The following is a 25,264-nucleotide window of genomic DNA, read 5'->3' as shown; positions in this document are numbered from 1 at the left end:
TTTTTCCCATTTGTAATCTATTATTTACTTCCTCTATTATTTACTTCCTCTAAAGCATTTGCTCCATATGACGCACAGAAATTTCCCCTTACTTTTTAGGAGAAAAAAAGTGTGTCCTATGGAGCAAAGAATACGGTACTTCCTATAAAAGGTCTTTATACGTCAACCAATTTGAATCCATATTTTTTCTTTTTACTGCCTCTGCCTCCATTGGTGACAACCACCATGGGGTTTTTGGTTCTAATAATTTTTTTGTTGCTTTCCCAAATTTCATATAAGGCTTTCCTAATAATGTGATTTAGGAATCCCTTGTGGATTTTTGCTTTATTATAACCCAGGTAGCCGTACCACCCCACTATATTATCCCAGCCCTCAATATCCAATAATTTAGTATTCTTCAAGATCACACATTCCTTGAGCCAGACCAGGCAGGCAGCTTCATAGTAGATCCTAAAATTTGGCATTCCAAACCCTCGTTTGTTTTTGGTTTCTGTTAATAATTTAAATTTAATTCTGGTTTTTTTGCCCTGCCAAAGGTATTTCACCAAATACCTGTGCCATTCTTTAAAACATTTTAAGCCATTAAGAACCGGAATTGATTGAAAAAGGAACTGCATTTTTGGTAAAACTACCATCTTGATTGTAGAAATTCTTCCCCACAACGTGAGTTTTAATTTACTCCAGATTTCTAAGTCTTTCCTAATTTTGTTCCATACCTTAATATAAATGTCTTTCTATAAATTAATGTTTCTCATGGTTATCCAAATTCCGAAATACTTTGCTCTGTTAGTAATTTTACGTCCTGTTTCTATTTCTAAGTTTACTTTTTCTTGTATATCTAATTACTTTACCAGGAGTTTTGTTTTTTCTTTATTAATTTTGAATCATGATAATTGTCCAAACGCCTTTCTTTTTCCTTTCCTTTCCTTTTATTATAATATTTTTTACTGATTTTCTTTCTTACAGCAAATATCCATCACCATCACTAAACATTCCTTTATCTCATCATAGTCTTTCAATTTTAACTTTCCTTCTTGTTCTATTAGTAATTCGCTGTATGTTGGCCGTATTCCTTTCATTGTTGGCGTATTAAGTGATAATGCTTCAATGGGTGATTGCCACCACGGAGTTTGGGGTTCCAATAAATCTTTGTATTTTCACCATATCTTTATTAAAGACTTTCTTATTAGAGGATTGTGGAATCCTTTGTGTGCTTTTGTTTTCCGATACCACAAATATGCATGCCAAGCAAATCTGTTGTCATGTCCTTCCAGTTCTATTGCCTCTTCTTTCTCCAATTTAATCCAATCCTGAATCCAAGTAAGACAAGCTGCTTCATAGTAAATTTTGAGATCTGGAAGGGAAAAGCCTCCCCTTTCTTTTAAGTCTGTAAGTATTTTGTATTTTATACTTGGTCTTGTTTTTTCCAATATTACTACAGTGGTACCTCGGGTTAAGTATTTAATTTGTTCCGGAGGTCTGTTCTTAACCTGAAACTGTTCTTAACCTGAAGCACCACTTTAGCTAATGGGGGCTCCTGCTGCTGCCCCGCCGCCGGAACACGAGTTCTGTTCTCATCCTGAAGCGAAGTTCTTAACCCAAGGTACTATTTCTGGGTTAGCGGAGCCTGTAACCTGACACTTATGTAACCTGAAGCGTATGTAACCCGAGGTACCAGTGTATAGTACTCTCTAGAGCAGCCTTTTTCAACCTGTGGGCCCCCAGATGTTGCTGAACTACAACTCCCATCACCCCTAGCTAGCAAGACCAGAGCTCAGGGATGATGGGAGTTGTAGTCCAACAACATCTGGGGACCCACAGGTTGAGAACTGCTGCTGTAGAGGGTTTTCTGTTGTAATTATTAGATTGTCTGCTTAGGCTCTGACCTTCTAGGCCCTTTGTCCAACTTTAATTCCTTCTAGTCTAGGGTCTTCTTTTATTACTTTCAAATATCCTTCCAGAAGTGTGCTAAAGAGGAGAGGAGAAAGAGGGCAGCCCTGTCTTGTTCCCTTAGAGATGTTAAAAGCTTCTGATGTTTCACCATTTATAATTAGTCTGACCTGTTGGGAATTATAAATCGCTTTTATACCACTACATATTTTCTCACCCAAACTCATCATTTCCAAAGTTTTTTTCATGAATGCCCCTGAAACATCAAATGCTTTTTCCGCATCCACCAAGATCATTGATGCCTTTTTATCCGGTCTCATTTCTAGGTATTTTATTATATCTACTACCAATCATAAAGGTAAAGGGACCCCTGACCATTAGGTCAAGTCGTTGCCGACTCGGGTTGCGGCGCTCATCTCGCTTTATTGGCCGAGGGAGCCGGCGTACATTTTCTGGGTCGTGGCCAGCATGACTAAGCCGCTTCTGGCGAACCAAAGCAGCGCATGGAAAGGCTTTTTACCTTCCCGCTGGAGCGTTATGTAATAAAATAAAAGGTCTTTTATATATAATAAGTTCATAAATGTATCAGCTAAGCACGTACATAGATACGTGGACCACGAGTCTGGAGCAGCACAGGAAGACCGTCCTGAAACCATTTTGACTCCCAAACTGACCAAATATATTCTCTGCAAGGAGGGAGGGGGTGAGGGAACCTTCCCATTGTCTCAGGAATTGGGTAATCACCGTCTCAAAAATGGCCAGACTACCAGGAAAGGCAATCAGATAAGGCATTATCAGATAACCTGGGAACAACAACAGTCAAATTTCTGTTGTAGACTGCCTTTTCTGTGATGTAGGTATGATATTTGTGGTGATGTTTGTTTGTCTTAGGTTACACCCCTTCTGTGATGTATGTATGATGTATGGAGGGGTGGTCTTGAGCTCCAGGGAAGGGAATTTAAAAGGTCTATATAAGGGCAGGCACACCTTGGTTCTGAGGTCCTCCTCCTTTCTCCTGCCTGTGAGGGGAGCAACCTGTTGCAACAGTTCAATAAAGATCAGGCTTACTAGCTGCTTTGCTTCTCAATATTCTCTGGTTGGCTTCTTTGATTTTCTCCAACTGATGGAGAACCGGCAAAGGACTCTATAAGGGCTCTTGTGACCCCCATAAGGGAATAAGGGCAGATTTTATTTACAACAGGTACCTATTTATCTACTTGCAGTTTGATGTGATTTCGAACTGCTAGGTTGGCAGGAGCAGAGACAGAGCAATGGGAGCTCACCCCTTCGCGGGGATTCGAACAGCCAACCTTCTGATCGGCAAGCCCTTAGTGAGGACGATATATTCTTGAAGGAGCTGGGAGCCAAAGCAGGCACAGTCCAGCTGGGGCAAAGTATGATCTTATATTCCCTATGCACACGTTCCCTCCCTCCTCTTCCCATTGGTTGGGTGCTACAAGGTTTTCCTCCCCCCAATTATCAAATAACAGACAAGAGGCTGAACGTGGGGAGAAACTTCTCCTTCCTCCTCAGAGTTGCCTCCACTTCCGGCTTCACCAGCAGAGATAAAATTGGAGCTGGCAAAGGAGGGAGGGGAGGAGGCGGGAAGGGGGGCTGCATTGTGCGGAGGAGGGGGCTTCTTCCTAATTAAGCCTCCTAATTAAGCGCCCTCACGCCCTGCCTCCCGCGCGGGGGCTCCCATTCCCGCCCCTGCTGCCCAGGATGTGGGGTGAGTGCAAAGCCAATGGCGGGGAAGGAGGGAAGGGGCTTTGCGAGGGGGTCCAGGATGAGAAGCCCCGGGACGGGGAGAAGAGAAGGGTGGAAAGGGAGCTGTTTTCTTAAGGGGGCCGGGGGGGGGGGGAGAAGCTTCCTTCTGCATGGATCTGGTACAAAGGGAGTTGCAGGGAAGGAGGGGGGAGAGGGGTGGGCATTGCTGGCCAGGATCGCCTTAATAGTATTACAGTGCTACCTCGGGTTACATACGCTTCAGGTTACAGACCCTGCTAACTCAGAAATAGTACCTCGGGTTAAGAGCTTTGCTTCAGGATGAGAACAGAAATCACGCAGCAGCAGCGCGGTGGCGGGTGGTCCCATTAGCTAAAGTGGTGCTTCAGGTTAAGAACAGTTTCACGTTAAGAACGGACCTCCAGAACGAATTAAGTATTTAACCCAAGGTACCACTGTAATTTAAATTTAGTATCTATACCCCAGCAGAAGACCCCTCAGAGGAGGACCTTATCTTTAGGCAACAGGCGAAAGCCTTGCTCTTCTCCCAGGGGTTTGGCTTATTAAACAATCTATGGACTTTACAACTGAGTTGGGGGGTGTTGTTTTTATTTCTTACTCTGCTATGCATCTCTGTGGTTTTTCTCTTGGGTAAGGTAATTGAGAGAGCGGTTGCCGAACAGCTTGGTTGGTTTCTGGAGGAAACATCGGCTTTAGATCCATTTCAGTCCGGTTTCCGTCCTAGTTTTGGGACCGAGACGGCTCTGGTTGCCCTAACAGATGATCTCCGTAGACAACTGGATCGAGGCGGGTCAGGACTGGTGATCCTTCTAGATTTGTCATGGTCGATCATTATCTTTGCCTTTGACATGGTCGATCATGATCTTCTGGACCACCGCCTCGCAGACGTGGGGATACAGGGCATAGCCCGTAACTGGCTGTGCTCTTTTATCTCTGGTCGGGGACAGAGGGTGGCACTAGGGAGGGAAATGTCGTCACACCACCCCTTGGTGTGTGGAGTGCCACAGGGCACAATTCTCTCCCCAATGCTTTTAAACATCTTTATGCGCCCCCTTGCCCAGATTATCCGGAGCTTTGGGCTGGGCTGTCACCACTCTGCCCCGAACACACTGACCAGATGCTTGGAAGCTGTGGCTGGATGGTTTCGTGGGAGCCGATTGAAACTAAATTCTTCGAAGACAGAGGTCCTATGGCTGGGTCGGGATGGCATGGGGATGAGGGACCAACTCCCTTCTCTTGTGGGGGCCCAATTAGTGCCATTGCCTTCCGTTAAGAGTTTGGGTGTAATCCTTGACGCCTCCCTTTCCAGGAAGGCGCAGGTTACAGTAACAGCCAAGGTGACATTTTTCCACCTTCGCCGCATCAAGCAGTTGGTCCCTTACCTTTCCCGCCCCGACCTGGCCACAGTGATCCATGTGACAGTCATCTCCAGGCTTGACTACTGTAATTTGCTCTACGCGGGGCTGCCCTTGAAGCTGTCCCAGAAACTCCAGCGGGTGCAGAATGCTGCAGCAAGGCTCCTCATGCGGTCTCTGCCATGGGAGCATATTCATCCAGTGCTTTTCAAGCTGCACTGGCTCCCGGTGGAGTACAGGGTCAGATTTAAGGTGCTGCTTTTGACCTTTAAAGCCCTTCACAGCCTAGGACCCTCGTACTCATGGGACCGCCTCTCCCGGTATGCTCCATGGAGAGCCTCAAGGTCCATAAATAGCAACACCCTAGTGGTCCCGGGCCCTAAGGAAGTTAGATTGGCTTCAACCAGAGCCAGGGCCTTTTCAACTCTGGCTCCGGCCTGGTGGAACGCTCTGCCTCATGAGACCAGGGCCCTGCAGGATCTGATTTCTTTCCGCAGGGCCTGTAAGACAGAGTTGTTCCGCCTAGCCTTTGGCTTGGTGCCAAATTGATTCCCTCCCCCTCTTTCTTTTCCTTTTCCTTTCTCTTCCTGCGATGAGGCTACATTTTAATATTTTAATTTTTCAATATTCTAATGTATTTTAATTTTGTGTTTAAGTTGTAATCCTTCAACTTGTTTTTATTATTGCTTGAAAGCCGCCCTGAGCCCGGCCTTGGCTGGGGAGGGTGGGGTATAAAATTATTATTATTATTATTATTATTATTATTATTATTATTATTATTGGAAGCTGCCCTGTGATCTTTGGAGGAAGGGCAGTATAGAAATTTAAAGAACAGCAGTAAAAATAGGAAGCCCTCTTGCGTTCAAGGGGGTGGGGTTGGGACAAAGTCTCTGACCAGCATGCATAGCAGGATGTGCTTAGGAGGGAATAATAATAGTAGTAATAATAATAATAATAATAATAATAATAATAATAATAATAATAATAAATAAATAAATAAAAACTGTGTTGCCTCAGCCACTCTGGGCGGCTTCCAACAAAAACACCAAAAATTTTAAAACATCGAAAACTTCCCTATATAGGGCTGCCATCAGAAGACTTCCAATTTGTAGAAATGGCCTTTGAATTTAAAGAAGTGTCCTCTTTAAGGAACCACATGGTGTAAATGTGTATGTTGTCCTCTAGGTCCAAACACATAGTAAGATCAAGCAGTGTTCCAAAGTGCTTCTCTTGTGAACTTGCCATCTAAGTTGTTTACTCCTGGCCAAAGCTCCTGTTTCCCAAAAGGACGGGGGGGGGTGTCTCCTCACCACTTTTAACCCCCCCACTCCCACCGCATGGAAGGCAGAGGACATGTTCATTCACAATCCCAGTAAACCATGTGTGTATCTTGTGATGGGACGATGAGCTGCTTGTGCGTAAAATGCAAGTCCCTCAGAGTTTGATCAGGTTTTCAAACCTCTGCCTGTGACGGAGCCCCTCCAGCATGGCTGCGTCAATCACTAGTAGAATCCGAAAGTGGCTGCTTTCGGAATCGTTTCCAACATAAAAGCTCTTTAACGGAAACACGTCGTCTGGCCTCTCGGCGTGACAGTTTCCGGCGAGGTGTGGGTGTCCCTATAGGAGGTCCTGAGACCTCCCTACTGTTTTCGCTGGAAGCGTCTCTGAGCCATCCCTCCGACTCACTTTCCCTTGGAGTTCTTGCTCGCCCTCTACTGGTTCCCTCTTCCGCTGCTACTCCTCTCTCAACCTCAGTGAGCCTTTGCGCCCCCGGCGCTTTAGATGGCAGTTCCCTGACATCCACCTCCCCTCCAGGGCCCCCTTCACCCCCTCCCGTCTCCTCCCCTACTGGCGGTGAGGAGGTAAAACCCCTGAAAGAACCTCCCTCATCTTCCGACGTCGCAAACACTTCCCTCCACTTGTTGCTGTTCCTACTCTCTCGGTACTCTTCGTCATCGGAGTCCACTCCCTCTTCCAACTCCGACTCCGCGAACCCTTCCATTTCCTCTTCCTCATCGGTGGTGCCGAAATACTCCCTCCTAAACCTTGCTATCGGCTGAGGTTTCCTCGGGAACCTTTGGTGGAACGTTTCTGTTAAAACCTCGTCATTGACTTCCTCTGCACTTACCCAGGTGTTTTCTGACTCCGGTTCCCCTTCCCACGCCACCAAATACTCCACCTGATTTCCCTTCCACCTGGAATCGAGGATTTCCGCTACATGGTTGCGGCGTTCCCTCTCTTCCAAGGCTGGTCCCCTGACGTACTCCCCTTCACGTCCCCCCCTGTATGGTGACAGTAACGACCTGTGGAACACTGGGTGCAATTTCATGTGGTTGGGTAATCGGAGTTTGAAAGCTACCGGGTTGACCTGCTGAATGACCTCAAAGGGTCCCAATCTTCTGGGCCTCAATTTCTTACAACCCCCTTTGAACGGCAACCCTTGGGTTGACAACCACACTTGATCCCCCACCCTTATGGTTTCACCTTCCCTTCTGTTCTTGTCTGCCTGCTTCTTATATTGTGCCTTAGCCCTTTCTAAGTTGAGCTGGAGCTGATGATGGATCGCTTCCATCTCTTCTACAAAATGTTCAGCCGCTGGGACGCTCCATCTCTCCCCTCCTTCCCCTGGAAATGCCCTGGGGTGACACCCGTAATTAGCCAAAAAGGGACTCATCCCTGTGGACACATTCTCCGCATTATTGTAGGCAAATTCTGCCAACGCCAACTTTTCGACCCAATCGTTCTCTCTGTCATTGACATAACACCTCAGATATTGTTGAAGAATGCCATTTGCTCTTTCCGCCTGCCCGTTGGTTTCAGGGTGCCGGGCAGTTGAAAAATTGACTTCCACGTGCAGCAAGCTCATGAGCTTCCTCCAGAACCTGGAAGTAAATTGTTTGCCGCGATCTGAGATCACCCTCAAGGGAGCCCCGTGCAACCTAAAGATGTGTTCTACAAACAACTTCGCTGTTTCTTCCGCTGTGACTGCATGTGAGCATGCTACAAAGTGGCACATCTTAGTTAACAGGTCTACTACTACCATGATGGCTGTTTTCCCCTTGGACTTTGGCAGATCCGTCATAAAATCTATTGATACCGCTTCCCAAGGCCGTTCTGGTGTGGGTAATGGTTCTAATAACCCTGCCGGCGCCCTTCTTTCCCCTTTGGCTCGCTGACATTGGTCACACCCTCTTACATACTCCCTTACATCTTCCCTCACCTTAGGCCACCAAAATTCCCTGGTAACCAACCACATGGTCTTGTGTTGTCCAAAATGTCCCGCCGTGGGGCTATCATGCAACTGCTTGAGTACTCTCCCCCTCAATTCACCTTCGGGTATATACAGTGCCCCTTTGTAATACAATGCCCCATTTCTTTCCTCAAAACCTCCGGGGCTCTCGCCCTCCCCCCTGAGACCTCTGAGCTTATCCTGGGCATATTCATCACTTTCCGTTTCCTCTACCAGTTCTCGTTGCCCCACCAGCGCCGCCCCACACACCCAGCGGTCCTCAGGGATGACATGTCTCTCTTCGATCACCCCCTCCCCTTCCCAATACTCTGGTTTGCGTGAGAGCGCGTCCGCCCTGACGTTTTCTGGGCCTGGCACATAACAAATTTCAAAGTTGAATTTGGAGAATTCCTGTGCCCATCTCACTTGTCGTTGGTTGAGCACTCGAGCTGTTCTCCAATACTCTAAATTCTTGTGGTCGGTGCACACTTGCACCTTGTGTTGTGCCCCAATTAATAAATGTCTCCACCTCCGGAATGCTTCGTGAATGGCAAGTAGTTCCCTGTCATACACCGTGTAATTCCTCTCGGATTTATTCAGCTTCCGCGAGAAGAAGGCACACGGTCTCCACTCCGACGCACTCCTCCCCGGTTGAAGAAGTACCGCCCCTACCGCCCGGTCGGATGCATCGGTTTCCACTCTCATGGGTTTTCGTAAATCCACATGCAGAAGTTGTTCTTCCGAGGCGAAAGCCCTTTTCAGTTCTTCAAAGGCTCGATCCGCCTCTACCATCCAAACAAATTTCTTCTTGCTGCTGAGGCAGTCGGTGATGGGCGCCGTCAAGTGGGCAAAGTTCTTGATGAACTTCCGATAAAATTTCCCAAACCCCAAGAATATTTGCACGTCCTTCTTGGTCTTCGGTGTCTTCCATTCCAGTACCGCTTGGACCTTACCTGGATCCATGGCCAATCCCTTGTCTGACAAGCGGTACCCCAGGAATTCCACCTCCTTGGTATGAAACTGGCACTTCTCCAGTTTCACCCACAGCTGGTTGGCTTGCAGCCTGCCCAACACTTCTCGAACGTCCCTCACATGCTGTTCCTCATCTTCCGAATACACCAACACGTCGTCTAAAAAGGCCACACAATTCTTGTAGAGCAAAGGTCCCAGAACGTGGTTTATAAAAGCTTGAAAACACGCGGAGCCGCCTTGTAGACCGAAGGGCATAACGAGGTATTCAAAGGCTCCCAAAGGGGTAAACATGGTGGTCTTCCATTCATCTCCCTTCCTTATGCGTATCAGATTGTACGCCCCCTGCAGGTCCAGCTTTGTAAAAATCTTTCCCTTCCTTACTCTGGTCAAAATGTCATCAATTCGGGGCATAGGGAAAGCCAGGGGTTCCGACACTGCATTGAGGGCCCTAAAGTCACACACAAGTCTCGGTTTATCTGTGTTCTTTTTGTCCACAAAAAACACTGGGCTGCCCCCCACCGCTCGGGACTCTCTGATGAAACCTCGCTTCAGGTTTTTGTCAATGAACTCCCTCAGCTCCTGCATCTCCCTGTCTGACATGGCGTACAGCTTGCCTACTGGGAATTGGGCCCCAGGGAGTAGGTTGATTTGACAGTCAAAGGGTCTATGCGGTGGCAGTTTGTCTGCTTCCCTTTCGCTGAATACGTTGCTCAGATCTGCGTATTGCGGGGGCACCTTCCCTTTGTCCATTACTTCCATCCCGGCTAGGGTGACTCTGTCTCCTCCCGAAACCTTCCCCTCCTTGCAGTGTTCTAGGCAATGCGCTGACCCAAAGGAGACCACCCTCTGATGCCAGCCCACTAGCGGATCGTGTAGCGCCAGCCAGCTCATCCCCAAAATGATGGGCGCTCCTCCCAGGATGGCCACATTAAACGCTATCTGTTCGGTGTGCCTTGCCACCCTCATTATCATCGGGACAGTCTGTTGGCTAACTTCTCCCCCCAACAGCTCTCTGCCGTCAATCGTAGTCACCTGCAAGGGGTTACTTAAAGGGATGGTCTGTATCTGGTGCTCAGCTGCAAACTCCTTACTCATGAAATTACAGGAGCTGCCTGAATCCAAAAGCGCCTTGATCTTTAGTGGGTGTCCGTTTGGCAGTTCTAGTAACACCTCTATCACTAAAGCGGGTCTGGGAGGTTCCGGCGTGGGCACTTTCACTGCTCTTTGGCCTGGCTGCTGTGCCCCGACGGTGGCAGCCAGGCGTTGGCTTTTACTTGCTCCTTGCCTTCCTCTTCCTTTCCCCCAACAGCTCCTGCCATCCCTTGCCATTCCTTTCTTTGTGGGCAGACTCTGGCAAAGTGCCCTGGCTGTTGGCAGAGATAACATCTCTTGGCGCTCTTTCCCTCCTTCTTCCGCCCTTCACTGGGATTTGAAACTGCGCGCGCCCGCGCTGTTCCAACTTCCATCGGCTCTGCCGGCGGGAAAGGTGGCTCTGGAATGTCTGGAATGCGGAACTCCCTCCAACGGTCTCCTTTCCCTTCCCGCTTTTCCAAAGCCCTCGCCTCCTGGCGCGCTCCTATGGACAGCGCAGATTTGGTTAGCTGATCCATAGACTCCGCCCTGGGCCCCCGGGAAAGCTCATCTTTGACGGTTGAAGAAAGCCCCTCTTCGAAAAGCATTTGGATGGGCTCCGCCGATAGGTCCCACCCCAATTTATGAATCAGCATAGTAAACTCAGTCCAGTACTCACGGACAGATCTGCTTCCTTGCTGGCAAGCCATTAACTGCCTTCGCACCACCCCCTGCTCAATATCGCTGGAAAACATCAGGTCCATGGCACGAAAAAACTTCCTCGTGTCCTTTAGGATCTCATTATTCGCTGCCATCAGGGGTCTAACCCAATCCTTCGCCCCGGATTCGAGATGGCCAATCACAAAAGCCACTCGCGATTCCTCGTCGGGGAAGTCATCAAACTGCAAGTTTAGAGCATATTGCATCTCTGTTCTAAAGGCATGATAGTTCCTGGGATCCCCCCCGAATTTCTGCACCAATCCTGGCACCTTTCTGGCGAGCGGGGTGGTTTTCTCCTTTCCCTTTTCTGCATCCTGAGCCCTCCTCTCCTCAAGCCTCGCCGTTTGCAGCGCCAACTGGATCTCCAACGCCCTGTACCTTTCTTCCAGGCTTGGACCCCCTCCAGCTGCTCCTGCTCCTCCGGTTCCGGCTGGGTTGCTCATGATGCTTCTCCCTGCACAAGCTGGCTTTCGGTGACTTTCGGATTGCTGTGATGGGACGATGAGCTGCTTGTGCGTAAAATGCAAGTCCCTCAGAGTTTGATCAGGTTTTCAAACCTCTGCCTGTGACGGAGCCCCTCCAGCATGGCTGCGTCAATCACTAGTAGAATCCGAAAGTGGCTGCTTTCGGAATCGTTTCCAACATAAAAGCTCTTTAACGGAAACATGTCGTCTGGCCTCTCGGCGTGACAGTTTCCGGCGAGGTGTGGGTGTCCCTATAGGAGGTCCTGAGACCTCCCCACTGTTTTCGCTGGAAGTGTCTCTGAGCCATCCCTCCGACTCACTTTCCCTTGGAGTTCTTGCTCGCCCTCTACTGGTTCCCTCTTCCGCTGCTACTCCTCTCTCAACCTCAGTGAGCCTTTGCGCCCCCGGCGCTTTAGATGGCAGTTCCCTGACATATCTGAAGTGAACCACGTGCTGCAGCTCCTTCCCCTCTCACTGGGCTGCTGCAAGAAAAGGCAGCAGAGGAGGAAAGGGATGGGTTTGAAGGCTCTTCCTGCCTCTCTCCCCTGAGGAACAAGAGCAAAGGGTGTTTGCAGGGCAGGAGGGCAGAGGAGGGGGCAGTGAGGGCAGAGGGAGCAGATCCTCTGCCTCTCCCGGGGGGTCCAGATGCAAGCAAGGGGCTTCCTTCTCCATGCAAGGGCCACCCATGTATTCAGAGCAGTCCTTTGCAGATTAACTCTTAAGTTCCATGGGATCTACTTTCAGGCCACAAATGTGCATACCATGCCAGCCTTAGGAAGGGAGGCAGGACAGGCAGGTGAAAGAAATTGCCAAAGGTGTTTGAAAATGGGTGGGGGCTCTTGGGAAGGGGGTGCCCAGTTGGGGCTTCTCCAGGGGCAGCAGAATGTCTTGGGCAGGAGAATCCCTGCAGGGGCTCTCAGACAGCCGTGGCTTCTTCTTCCCTCCCTCCCAGGAAGCTGCAACTTGCTCTGGATTCTGCGCTCCTCAGGAAGCTGAACCTGCAAACCTAGCTGAGACTGAACCTGCAACCCTGGCCAGGATGGAAGGAGGAAGATGGACGGTTGACCTGGTCAGGCTGTCTCCCGCATCCCTCCCCACAACCTCTGAGCATTTCCTCCCAGGACCCTTGGAGAAATCTGGTGAGTTCCAAGGGAGAGGAGATGGGGACAGGGATAGATGGTGGAGGGAGAAAGAGGAAAAGATGGAGAGGAGACAAATGGAAGGAAGTTCGTGATATTAAGGCGGAGGGGGGTGAGGCCTTCTCCAAAGCAGCTCCTTTTTCTTGAATCCCTTTCATAAAGTATAGTGGTACCTCGGGTTACATACGCTTCAGGTTACACACTCCGCTAACCCAGAAATAGTACCTCAGGTTAAGAACTTTGCTTCAGGATGAGAACAAAAATCGTGCTCCTGCGGTGCAGCAGCAGCAGGAGACCCTATTAGCTAAAGTGATGCTTCAGGTTAAGAACAGTTTCAGGTTAAGAACGGATCTCCGGAACAAATTAAGCACGTAACCAGAGGTATCACTGTAGTGGGGGCAGATTTTCTTCCTCCAGGATTTTAAATCTTAGGAGTTACAGTGGTACCTTGGTTCTCAAACATAATCGGTTCCGGAAGTTTTCCAAAACCAATGCATTCCAAAACCAAGGCGTGCTTTCCCATAGAAAGTAATGCAAAATGGATGAATCCGTTCCAGACTTTTAAAAACAACCCCTAAAACAGCAATTTAACATGAATTTTACTATCTAACAAGACCATTTATCCATAAAATGAAAATAGTAATCAATGTTCTGTACCATAAAATAAATAAGACAGCATTGTAGATGATAACAATTAAAATTAAAACAAAAAACACGCCACAGTCAAAAATGAAAAGGCCACACAAACAAAAATGAAATAATGGGAAAAAACTAAAGCACCAAATGTCACCTCAGAACACTGCTACTAGTAACGGCTTTAATATTGATAAGGTGGGGGGCTTAAATTTGCTGCTCAAGGATGCAAGTGGGATGAAAAAAACCTTAATTACGATGGGGGGGGACTTAAATTTGCTGTGCAGCAATCGGAAAGGATAAAATTTAAGCAATCAGCAGCAAAAAAACTCTTATACACAAATCCTGCTTGCTGGATTCCCACAGGCATCTAGCTGGCCACTGTGAGAAGAGGATGCTGGACTAGATGGGCCTTTGCCCAATTGAGCAAGCTCTTCTTATCTTCTAATACAGGCATCCCCAAGCTTGGCCCTCCAGATGTTTTGGGACTGCAACTCCCAACGTCCGTAGCTAACAGGATCAGTGATCAGGGATGATGGGAATTGTAGTCCCAAAACATCTGGAGGGCCAAGTTTGGAGATGCCTGTTCTAATATACTGCAATATTTTTACAGTTACATGTGGCCTAGTAACACTAAAGTTTTACTTCTTAGTCATAGGAGAGACTGCTACTCAAGCCTGTGATCATTTCCTACCTGGGAAAAGAGAAATACCGAGATGTGTCTAAGAAGCCAATTCCACCGCAGATTATAAAATAATGCAGTTTATTAAGTATGAATGGAGTGATCATGTGTTTTTCTTGCCATTATCTCACCTGCATTCCTAAAAGTTTGGAACATAGAGAGGACAGTGGAGAAAGGAGACAGTGGAGAAAGGATACTGGGACTGACATGTGTTCAGTTCCTTTCTTGTTTTCCCTGAAATTCTTAACAAGATTCTCTTCCCCCTCCCCCACTCCCAAACAGGTGAGGAAGATGATGGCCAGAATTCTATGGAGCCATCTTTGAATTCATTGAAAAGAACAAAGAAACAGTTTAAATGCATGGAATGTGGGATGTTCTTTAGTCACAGTGGAAGACTGAGGACACATCAACAAATTCACATAGAGGAGAAACCATTTAAATGTAAGGACTATCAAAAGAGCTTCAGTCGAAATGGGCAACTTAGAAAACATCAACGAACTCACACGGGGGAGAAACCATTTGAATGTATTGAATGTGGAAAAAGCTTCAGTGGAAGTGGAGACCTTAGAAAACATCAACGAACTCACACGGGGGAGAAACCATTTAAATGTATTGAATGTGGAAGGAGCTTCAGTGAAAGTGGAAACCTTAGAAAACATCAACGAACTCAGACGGGGGAGAAACCATTTGAATGTATTGAATGTGGAAAAAGCTTCAGTAAAAGTGGAACACTTAAAATACACCAACGAACTCACACGGGGGAGAAACCATTTAAATGTATTGAATGTGGAAGGAGCTTCAGTGAAAGTGGAACACTTAGAAGACACCAACCAACTCACACGGGGGAGAAACCATTTAAATGTATTGAATGTGGAAAGTGCTTCAGTCGATATGGAACACTTAAAATACACCAACGAACTCACACGGGGGAGAAACCATTTAAATGTATTGAATGTGGAAAGGGCTTCAGTGAAAGTGGACACCTTAGAATACACCAACGAACTCACACGGGGGAGAAACCGTTTAAATGTAGTGAATGTGAAAAGAGCTTCAGTCGATATGGAAAACTTAGAAGACACCAACGAACTCACACGGGGGAGAAACCATTTAAATGTATTGAATGTGGAAGGAGCTTCAGTGAAAGTGGAACACTTAGAATACACCAACGAATTCACACGGGGGAAAAACCGTTTGAATGTATTGAATGTGGAAATAGCTTCAGTCAAAACGGAACACTTAAAATACACCAACGAACTCACACGGGGGAGAAACCATTTAAATGTATTGAATGTGGAATGAGCTTCAGTGTAAGTGGATACCTTAGAATACATCAACGAACTCACACGGGGGAGAAACCATTTAAATGTATTGAATGTGGAAATAGCTTCAGTAGAAGTGAACACCTTAGAATACACCAACGAACTCACACGGGGGAGAAACCATTTAAATGTATTGAATGTGGAAGGAGCTTCAGTAAAAGTGGAACACTTAAAATACACCAACGAACTCACACGGGGGAGAAACCATTTAAATGTATTGAATGTGGAAAGTGCTACAGTGATAGTGGAGCACTTAGAAGACACCAACGAACTCACACGGGGGAGAAACCATTTAAATGTATTGAATATGGAAGGTGCTTCAGTGATAGTGGAGCTCTTAGAAAACATCAACGAACTCACACAGGGGAGAAACCATTTGAATGTATTAAATGTGGAAAGAGCTTCATTCAACATGAACACCTCAGAAGACACCAACAAACTCACACGGGAGAAACCATTTAAATGTACTGAATTTGGAAAAAGCTTCGGTCGATATAGACACCTTATAAGACACCAACGAACACACGGGGAAGAAACCATTTTAATGTATGGCATGTGGAAGGAGCTTCAGCAAAAGTAGAGCACTTAGAATACACCAACAAACTCATACGGGGGAGAAACTTTTGGAGCGTATTGAATGTGGGAAGAGCTTCAACAGGGAGGATAAACTTACATTACATTGGCGAAGTCCCACAGGGGAAAAGCTTAAGTCAATATGGAACCTTAGGAAACATCCGCTAACTCACATGGGAAAAACCAGATTTATGAAATGTGGAAAAAGCTTCAGAGGGAGTGGAGACCTTAATATTCAGAAGATAATTCACACAGGCGGGAAACCATATAAATGTATGAAAAATTGGCAGTGTTTTCAATAATAATAATTTTTATTTGTACCACGCCCATCTGGCTGGATTTCCCCAGCCACTCTAGGTGGCTTCCAACAAAATATTGAAATACAATAGTCCTTCAGATATTAAAAGCTTCCCCAAACAGGGCAGCCTTCAGATGCATTTTAAAGTCTGGTGGCTGTTTTTTCCTTTGACATCTGGGGGGGGAGGTATTCCACAGGGAGGGCACCACTTCCGAGAAGGCCCTCTGCCTGGTTCCCTGTAACTTCACTTCTCACAGTGAGGGACCTGCCAGAAGGCTCTTGGTGCTGGACCTCCGTGTCCAGGCAGAACTTTGGGGGTGGAGACTCTCCTTCAGGTATACTGGATTGAGGCCGTTTAGCGCTTTAAAGGTCAGCACCAACGCTTTGATTTGTGCTCAGAAATGCAATGGGAGCCTATGTTGGTCTTTCAATACCAGTGTTATGTGGTCCCGGCGGCCACTCCCAGTCTAGCTGCCGCATTCTGGATTAATTGCAGTTTCTGGATCACCTTCAAAGGTAGCCCCACGTAGAGCGTATTGTAGTAGTCCAAGTGGCAGATAACTGGAGCCTGCACTACTCTGGCAAGACAGTCTGGACAGATAGGGTCTCAGCCTGCGTACCAGATGAAGCTGGTAAACAGAATTGACCTGCGCTTCCATTGACAGCTGCAAGTCCCAAATGACTCCCAGTCTGCATACCTGGTCCTTTAGGGGCACAGTTACCCCATACAGGACCAGGGAGTCCTCCACACCTGCCTGCCTCCTGTCTCCCAAAAACAGCACATCTGCCTTGTCGGGATTCAACTTTAATATGTTAGACGCCATCCATCCTCCAACCGCCTCCAGGAACTCACACAGGACCTTCACCATCTTCACTGGTTCTGATTTGAAAGAGAGGTAGAGCTGGGTATCCGCATACTGATGAACATCCAGCCCAAACCCCCTGATCTCTCCCAGCGGCTTCATGTAGATGTTGAAAAGCATGGGGAGAGGACGGAACCCTGAGGCACTCCCCAAGTGAGAGCTCAGGGGTCTGAACACTCATTCCCCAACACCACTTTCTGAACACAGCCCAGGAGGAAGGAGCGGAACCACTGTATAACAGTTCCTCCAGCTCCCAGCCCCTCTAGATGGTCCAGTAGGTTGTTATGGCCGATGGTGTCAAAAGCCTCTGAATGATCCAGCAGAACTAGGAAACAGCTCTTACCTTTGTCCCTAGCCCGCCGGAAATCATCGTGTCCAGGTCAGTTTCAGTGCCATGATGAGGCCTGAATCCCAACTGGAAGGGATCCAAATGCTCCACATCTTCCAGGCGTCCCTGGAGTTGTTCAGCAACCACCCACTCAATCACCTTGCCAAAGAATGGAAGATTTGAGACTGGGCGATAGTTGGCCGTATTGGCTGGGTCTAAAGAATTTTTTTTTAACCCAGAAATATTACCTCGGGTTAAGAACTTTGCTTCAGGATGAGAACAGAAATCGTACAGCGGCAGCAGGAGGCCCAATTAGCTAAAACAGTGCTTCAGGTTACGAACAGATCTCCAGAACGAATTAAGTTCTTAACCAGAGGTACCACTGTAGCTGCCTCTTTCAGTGTGTCTGGGAAGGCTCCCTCACAGAGAGAAGCATTCACCACCCCACGGAGCCCATCGCCCAGCCCTTCCCGGCTAGCTTTTATGAGCCAGGATGGGCAAGGATCAAGGAGACAGGTGGTTGGTTTCGCTCGTCCAAGCATCCTCGGACGTAACAGATTGGAATTGATCCCATGCATCTTTACTAGACAGGACTCTAGCACTCGCCAGCCCCCGCCCTGCTCCCACGGGGGAGTCTACCTCTCTGAATCTGAGTGACTTTATCTGCAAAAAAACTGCAAAATCATTGCAGGAGATCATGTGGCCCGTACCAGGCTCCATTGGAGAGATGGTTCCATTAAATTGCTAACCACCTGAAAGAGTCTCCTGCTGCTGTTTTCTGCAGATGCAATATAGGGGGTGAAGAAGGTTTTCTTCACCTTCGCTATCGCTATTTGGTAGGCTTGATGTTGAGCTCTAACCCGTGTCCGGTCAGATTTAGAATGAGGTTTCTGCCACTGGCGCTCTAGCCGTCTTGTTGCCCTCAGATCCATGGAAAACCATGGGGCTGTCCGGGCTCCATGCAATCGGAGTGGGCTCTTCATTGCCAGACAGTCAATAAAGGTAAAGGTAAAGGTACCCCTGCCCGTACGGGCCAGTCTTGACAGACTCTGGGGTTGTGCGCCCATCTCACTTAAGAGGCCAGGTGCCAGCGCTGTCCGCAGACACTTCCGGGTCACGTGGCCAGCGTGACATCGCTGCTCTGGCGAGCCAGAGCCGCACACGGAAACGCCGTTTACCTTCCCGCTGGTAAGCGGTCCCTATTTATCTACTTGCACCCGGAGGTGCTTTCGAACTGCTAGGTTGGCAGGCGCTGGGACCGAGCAGCGGGAGCGCACCCCACCGCAGGGATTCGAACCGCCGACCTTTCGATCGGCAAGTCCTAGGCGCTGAGGCTTTAACCCACAGCGCCACCTGTGTCCCCTGGTTAACTCCACATTCCAACGGGCCACCAGGGAATCAGCTGAAAGGCCATCAGCATGGGATAAAACATCCCCTGCCACTCTCTGGAAACCATTTGGATCCATTAAGTTGCAGGGGCTTTCCACCCAAATCGGTCCCACGTCCCTGCAGAGGGGAAGGGTTGTGGAGAAGTCCAGTTGCATCAGGAAGTGATCTGACCATGACACCACTTTAGATTCGCTTTTACTTAGTGTCAGATCACCAACATCCATAGAGGTGAACACCAGGTCTAAGGCATGTCCGTGGCTATGAGTTGGGCCAAACTTACTCAGGGACAGCCCCATGGAGGCCATGCTTTCCACAAAGTCCCAATCGGCCCCTTGTAAGGTTGTGTCGGCGTGAATGTTATAATTCCCCAGGACAATCAAACTAGGTGTCTCCTGGAGAACATCTGCCACAACCTGAAGCAGTTCAGGCAGGGAATTCTTGGTGCAGGGGGAGATCGGTACACCAAAAGGAATCCTGTACTGCCCCTATTGTCCAACTTCAAGAACATGCACTCAGAGAACTGGGTCTTCCCAATAGGACACCTGGTGCAAATTAATGACTTCCTACAAATCACTGCAAACCACCACCCCCTCCCTGCCCACATGACTTGAGTTGCTGTGCGTAAGAGAAACCTGGTGGACAAGCAACGGCAAGGACAGGTCCATTACTGCATACAAAAATATTCTTTTGTTTCTTTTGGGATGTCTGTCGTTAATAGGCCCCCCAAAAAATTCTCGTTTTTTGGGGAAAGTATGTCGTAACATTTTATTTAATTCTTCATTAATGGTACCCCAAATTTATTTAAGGGCACGTCCACCACATATGGGAGAAATTCCCTTCTTTAAGTTTGCACCTCCAACACTTTCCACTGGTGTTTTGGTACATTTTAGCCAATTTCGAGGGTTTAAGATACCATCTGTACATCATTTTATTGTATAACATGCTGTAAATCTTATGTCTCTTTTCCATAAGTTTTCCCATTATTCTAAATCAATTGCATGACCGAAATCTTGTGCCCATTTGACCATGACATCTTTAACCCCTTTGTCTTTTAAGTGCCAATTTAATAATAGTTTATACATTTTGGATAAATACAATTTGGATAAATTTTTATCATCATTTATAATCAATTATTTGTCTATTTCAAATAATTTTGTATCAAATCCATTTACTTTTTTGTCTTCCTCTAAAATTGCATTTAATTGATTGTATTGAAACCAGCCTATTCCTGTATGTCTTATTGTTTCATTTTTTTCCCATCTGTAATCTATTACACTGGTCAACAACAAATTTGTTGTCTGTATTTTTTCAGTTGATTTAGGACGAATCTGATGCGCTGAATCCAAAAATCACATTGGTTTTGCTGAACCAGGTCAAGTTTTTGAGCTATGGCCACATGTCATTTTTTTACGTTTTTGTTCACATGTACGCTTGTGTGGAGCATTTTAGAAGAAGTTGGTGGGGGTAAAATGCCATGTCGAATAATTGTTTTGATTGGAAATGATTATTTTAATGACAAGAAGTATTCAGGTCCGATAGTTCTGGGTGATTATGTCGAAAAGGGATCAGTTTGAAGTCATAAAACCTTGAAATCTTGGTGCGGCAAAGCATAAAGTTGGGGGATCAAAACTAAGTTAATCCTGGTCTTCAATCAGCACGTCGTCCTGTAGCTCATTGTCATGAAATTCCAGTGCCTATCTTCTGAGAACTTCCTGACATTAGTGACAAAGATGCCTCCAGTGTTGAAGGACATGAAGAAGAAGTGGTTCTTGAAGATGATGCTCCACATCCATTTTCCCAAAAGGAGTTGAATGATCTAGTTCGTGACCTCAGCTTGTCAAAGGACTCTGCCGGACTGTTGGCATCCAGATTGAAGGAAAAAAACCTCCTCTCTGACAGTGCTCGCATCAGCTTCTTCCGCAACAGGCATCAAGAGTACCTCCGTTTTTTTCTCGGAAGAGAAGGACTTGGTGTACTGTGCAGATATTGCACAGCTTCTGCTCAAGCTTGGAGTGCCACAGTACAAACCCAAAGATTGGAGACTGTTCATTGACAGCAGCAAGTGATCACTGAAATTTGTTCTGCTACACAACAGCAACCAGTTTGCCTCTATACCCCTGGCTCACTCGAGTACACTGAAGGAGAACTATGAAGCGGTGAAGTATGTGCTGGAGAAAATTGGTTATGATCAGCATAAGTGGTTTATTTGTGTTTACCTGAAGATGGTTAACTTTTTGTTGGGACAACAGTCTGGCTTCACCAAGTACCCATGTTTTCTGTGCATGTGGGATAGTAGGGACCGTGCTCAGCATTACACGAAGAAGGACTGGCCTGTGCGGGAGGAATTGGTGCCTTGCAAAGAAAGGAATGTCATCAACGACCCTCTGGTGGACAGAGACAGAATACACTTCCCACCGCTGCACATCAAGCTCAGCTTAATCAAGCAGTTCACCAAGGCTCTGGACAAGGATGGTGACTGCTTCACTTACTTGTGCCAGGCTTTTCCAGGATTGACCATGGAGAAGTTGAAAGTTGGCATCTTTGACGGTACTCAGATCCGTCAGCTCATCAGAGATTCAGAGTTCGGAAACTCAATGAACGAAGTGGAACTGGAAGCGTGGAAGGCATTTGTTCTGGCAGTGAAGAACTTTCTTGGCAACAATAAGGCCAGAAACTATGCAGAACTTGTCAACAACATGCTGACTGCTTTCAGGAACCTGGGCTGCAACATGAACATCAAGATGCACTACCTATTTTCACATATGGACCGGTTTCCTGAGAACCTGGGTTCAATGAGTGACGAGCAGGGGGAGAGATTCCATCAGGACATGAAAGAGATGGAAACCAGGTATCAGGGTTGCTGTGACGCAGTCATGATGGCTGAATACTTTGCTCTGTTAGTAATTTTAAGTCCTGTTTCTATTTCTAACTTTACTTTTTCTTGTATATCTAATTATTTTACCAGGTGTTTTGTTTTTTCTTTATTAATTTTGAATCGTGATAATTGTCCAAACGCCTTTCTTTTTCCTTTCCTTCCCATTTATTATAATTATTTTTATTGATTTTCTTTCTCACAACAAATATCCATCACCATCACTAAATCTTCCTATATCTCATCATAGTCTTTCAATTTTAACTTTCCTTCTTGTTCTGTTAGTAATTCTCTGTATGTTGGCCGTATTCCTTTCATTGTTGACATGTTAAGTGATAGTGCTTCAATGGGTGATAGCCACCATGGAGTTTGGGGTTCCAATAATTCTTTGTATTTCCCCCATACCTTTATTAAAAACTTATTATAGTATTGTTGAGTCCTTTGTGTACTTTTCCCCCCCCCATACCACAAATATGCATGCCAACCAAATATGCTGTCATGTCCTTCCAGTTCTATTGCCTCTTCTTTCTCCAATTTAATCCAATCCCAAATCCGAGTATGACAAGCTGCTTCATAGTAAATTTTGAGATCTGGAAGGGAAAAGCCTCCCCTTTCTTTTAAGTCTGAGTTTTGTATTTTATTCTTGGCCTTGTTTTTTCCAATCTTACTACAATCCTACTAGCAGCCTTTTTCAACCTGTGGGCCCCCAGATGTTGCTGAACTACAACTCCCTTCACCCCTAGCTAGCAAGGCCAGAGCTCAAGGATGATGGGAGTTGTAGTCCAACAACATCTGGGGACCCACAGGTTGAGAACCGCTGCTCTAGAGGGTTTTCTGTTGTAAATATTAGATTGTCTGAAAAGGCTCTGACCTTATAGGCCCTTTGTCCAACTTTAATTCCTTCTATTTTAGGGTCTTCTCTGGTTGCTTTCAGAATCACTTCCGGAAGTGTGATAAGGAGGAGAGGAGAAAGAGGGCAGCCCTGTCTTGTTCCCTTAGAGATATTAAAAGCTTCTGATGTTTCACCATTTATAATTAGTCTGACCTTTTGGGAATTATAAATCGCTTTTATACCACTACATATTTTCTCACCCAAACTCATCATTTCCAAAGTCTTTTGCATGAATTCCCCTGAAGCATTATCCAATGCTTTCTCCGCATCCACCAAGATCAGGGCTGCCTTTTTATCTGGTCTCATTTCTAGGTATTCTATTGTATCTACTACCAACCTTACGTTGCTGTAAATTTGTCTTCTGCGTAGGAAGCCTGACTGATCTTTCTTTATTAATTTTGCCAGGATCTTTTTCAATTTATTGGCTAATTTTTTTTGCAAATAATTTATAATCTGAATTTAGAAATGAGATTGGTCTATAATTTTTAATTTACTCTAAATTGGATCCATATTTCAGTATCAATGTAATTAGGGCCTCTTGCCATGATTCTGGCACTTGTCCTCCTTCTAAAATTTTGTTCATTATTTTTTCTAACACCGGTAATATGGTCTCTTCCAATTTTTTGTAATTCATTATAGATATACCATCTGGACCAGGGACTTTACCATTCTTAGAAGTCACAATTCCTTCTTTTATTTCATTAATATTAATAGGGGCACTTAAGTATTTCTATTCTTTCTCTTATTTTTGCCAGTCTATTGTTTATAAAAAAAATTCCTATTTTTTCATCAAGTTCTTCCAGCTCATTTCCATTTCTGTTGTTGTTTTGCAGCAGATTTAGTTATTGTAAAAGCACAAAACAACCACAAAGAATCTTGAGGGAGGTTACACATTTATTCCAGTTCAGTCTTTGATTATTGACATTTCTATCCCACAACCCTATCCACCTAGCAGACTGCCTCTCTCCCCTGCCCCTACAAGCCCATCAGTAAAATTTTCTGTAGATACAATGGGGATTGTTCCATGACAGTTCTCACTTGCTGACAATGCAGAAGGAGGCCACCTTGGTGCACCCAAAAGATACCAGATATTGGTTGTAGTTTGTTGTTGTTTAGTCGTTTCCGACTCTTCGTGAACCCATGGACCAGAGCACGCCAGGCACTCCTGTCTTCCACATCCTCCCGCAGTTTGGTCAAACTCATGTTTGTAGCTTCGTGAACACTATCCAACCATCTCGTCCTCTATCATCCCCTTCTCCTTGTGCCCTCCATCTTTCCCAACATCAGGGTCTTTTCCAGGTAGTCTTCTCTTCTCATGAGGTGGCCAAAGTATTGGAGCCTCAGTGTGATGGCCTGGGAATCTGATTCAGAGGCTGAACCGGAGGAATCCCAGCCTGCACAGGAGTCCCCGCCTCCAGGGCCGGCTGAGCTGGGGCAGGGCCTTGAATCTGAAGCACCTGCACCTTTGCCGGATCCTCAGGAGCAGACACCAGATGAATCCACTCTGGCTCCGGAGGTGATTGAGGACCCATTACCTACAGGTGCACCTCTCCCAGCCCTGTCAGGGGAAGGTGAGCCTCCCCCTGGGTCCAGTAACCCTCCAGCCTCTCCTAACCTGCAGAGGCTCAGGACAGAGAGGCGGTGGGAACTGGTTTCTCTCAGGAGGAGTGCTTGCCTTAAGGCCAGGAGAGGCGGGTCACCTGTGGGCTGGGACCGCCCCTGGCCTCAGAGGAGATAAAGGCCAGTCAGCCTGGTCCCAGGATACGGGAGCAACGACATTGGAAACCTGTTTCTGCCAGCACCCAGACCTGTCTTTCCGGAGTTCCCGACCACGCCCAGCTTTTTGCTTTGAACCCAGCTTCCCCCTTGGTGGACAATCTCCAGACCCTCGGCCCTGGACCGGACTTTGACCACGGCTCACGGTAACTCCCCCCCCGGGACCAGCACACTCAGCTTTACTATCTATCCTTCCAGTGAGCACTCAGGGCTGATTTCCTTCAGAATGGATAGGTTTGATCTTCTTGCAGTCCATGGGAGTCTCAAGAGTCTCCTCCAGCACCATAATTCAAAAGCATCAATTCTTTGGCGATCAGCTTTCTTTATGGTCCAGCTTTCACTTCCATACATCACTACTGGGAAAACCAAAGCTTTTACTATATGGACCTTTTTTGGCAAGGTCTCTGCTTTCTCTGCTTTTTAAGATGCTGTCTAGGCCTGTCATTGCCCTTCTCCTAAGAAGCAGGCGTCTTTTAATTTCGTTGCTGCTGTCACCATCTGCAGTGATCATGGAGCCCAAGAAAGTAAAATCTCTCACTGCCTCCATTTCTTCCCCTTCTATTTGCCAGGAGGTGATGGGACCAGTGGCCATGATCTTCGTTTTTTGATGTTGAGCTTCAGACCATATTTTGCCCTCTCCTCTTTCACCCTCAATAAAAGGTTCTTTAATTCCTCCTCACTTTCTGTCATCAAGGTTGTGTCATCTGCATATCTGAGGTTGTTGATATTTCTTCCGGCGATCTTAATTCCGGCTTGGGATTCATCAAGTCCAGCCTTTCGCCTGATGAATTCTGCATATAAGTTAAATAAGCAGGGAGACAATATACAGCCTTGCCGTACTCCTTTCCCAATTTTGAACCAATCAGTTGTTCCATATCCAGTTCTAACTGTAGCTTCTTGTCCCACATAGAGATTTCTCAGGAGACAGATGAGGTGATCAGGCACTCCCATTTCTTTAAGAACTTGCCATAGTTTTCTTTGGTCGACACAGTCAAAGTGTTTGCATAGTCAGTGAAGCAGAAGTAGATGTCTTTCTGGAACTCTCTAGCTTTC

At 46.6% G+C, this 25,264-nt stretch overlaps 3 protein-coding genes across 3 annotated transcripts in view; all 3 read left to right on the top strand.

Moving 5' to 3' along the window:
* The window catches only part of LOC309365127 (uncharacterized protein), a 32,507-nt gene extending 26,924 nt beyond the window's left edge, over positions 1–5,583 (top strand). The window contains exon 2 of the mRNA XM_081903298.1: positions 4,272–5,583. Coding sequence (XP_081759424.1) covers positions 4,485–5,540 — 1,056 coding nt within the window. The 5' untranslated portion in view covers positions 4,272–4,484 and the 3' untranslated portion in view covers positions 5,541–5,583. The remainder of the gene's footprint in view (positions 1–4,271) is intronic.
* LOC309364748 (uncharacterized protein) overlaps positions 1–16,082 on the top strand; it is a 41,261-nt gene extending 25,179 nt beyond the window's left edge. Inside the window, exons 2-3 of the mRNA XM_081902605.1 lie at positions 12,400–12,586; positions 14,184–16,082. Of these exons, the coding sequence (XP_081758731.1) occupies positions 12,487–12,586; positions 14,184–15,682 (1,599 nt within the window). The 5' untranslated portion in view covers positions 12,400–12,486 and the 3' untranslated portion in view covers positions 15,683–16,082. The remainder of the gene's footprint in view (positions 1–12,399; positions 12,587–14,183) is intronic.
* Positions 1–25,264, top strand: part of LOC309363223 (uncharacterized protein) — a 104,525-nt gene that overhangs the window by 59,753 nt on the left and 19,508 nt on the right. The gene's annotated exons all lie outside the window — the stretch shown is intronic.

This window comes from Podarcis melisellensis (genome assembly GCF_964234715.1).
Source record: "Podarcis melisellensis genome assembly, chromosome: 2".
In the NCBI taxonomy this organism is placed as follows: domain Eukaryota; kingdom Metazoa; phylum Chordata; class Lepidosauria; order Squamata; family Lacertidae; genus Podarcis; species Podarcis melisellensis.
Note: the sequence above shows the minus strand (reverse complement) of the source record. Positions and strands in the feature narration are given on the sequence as shown.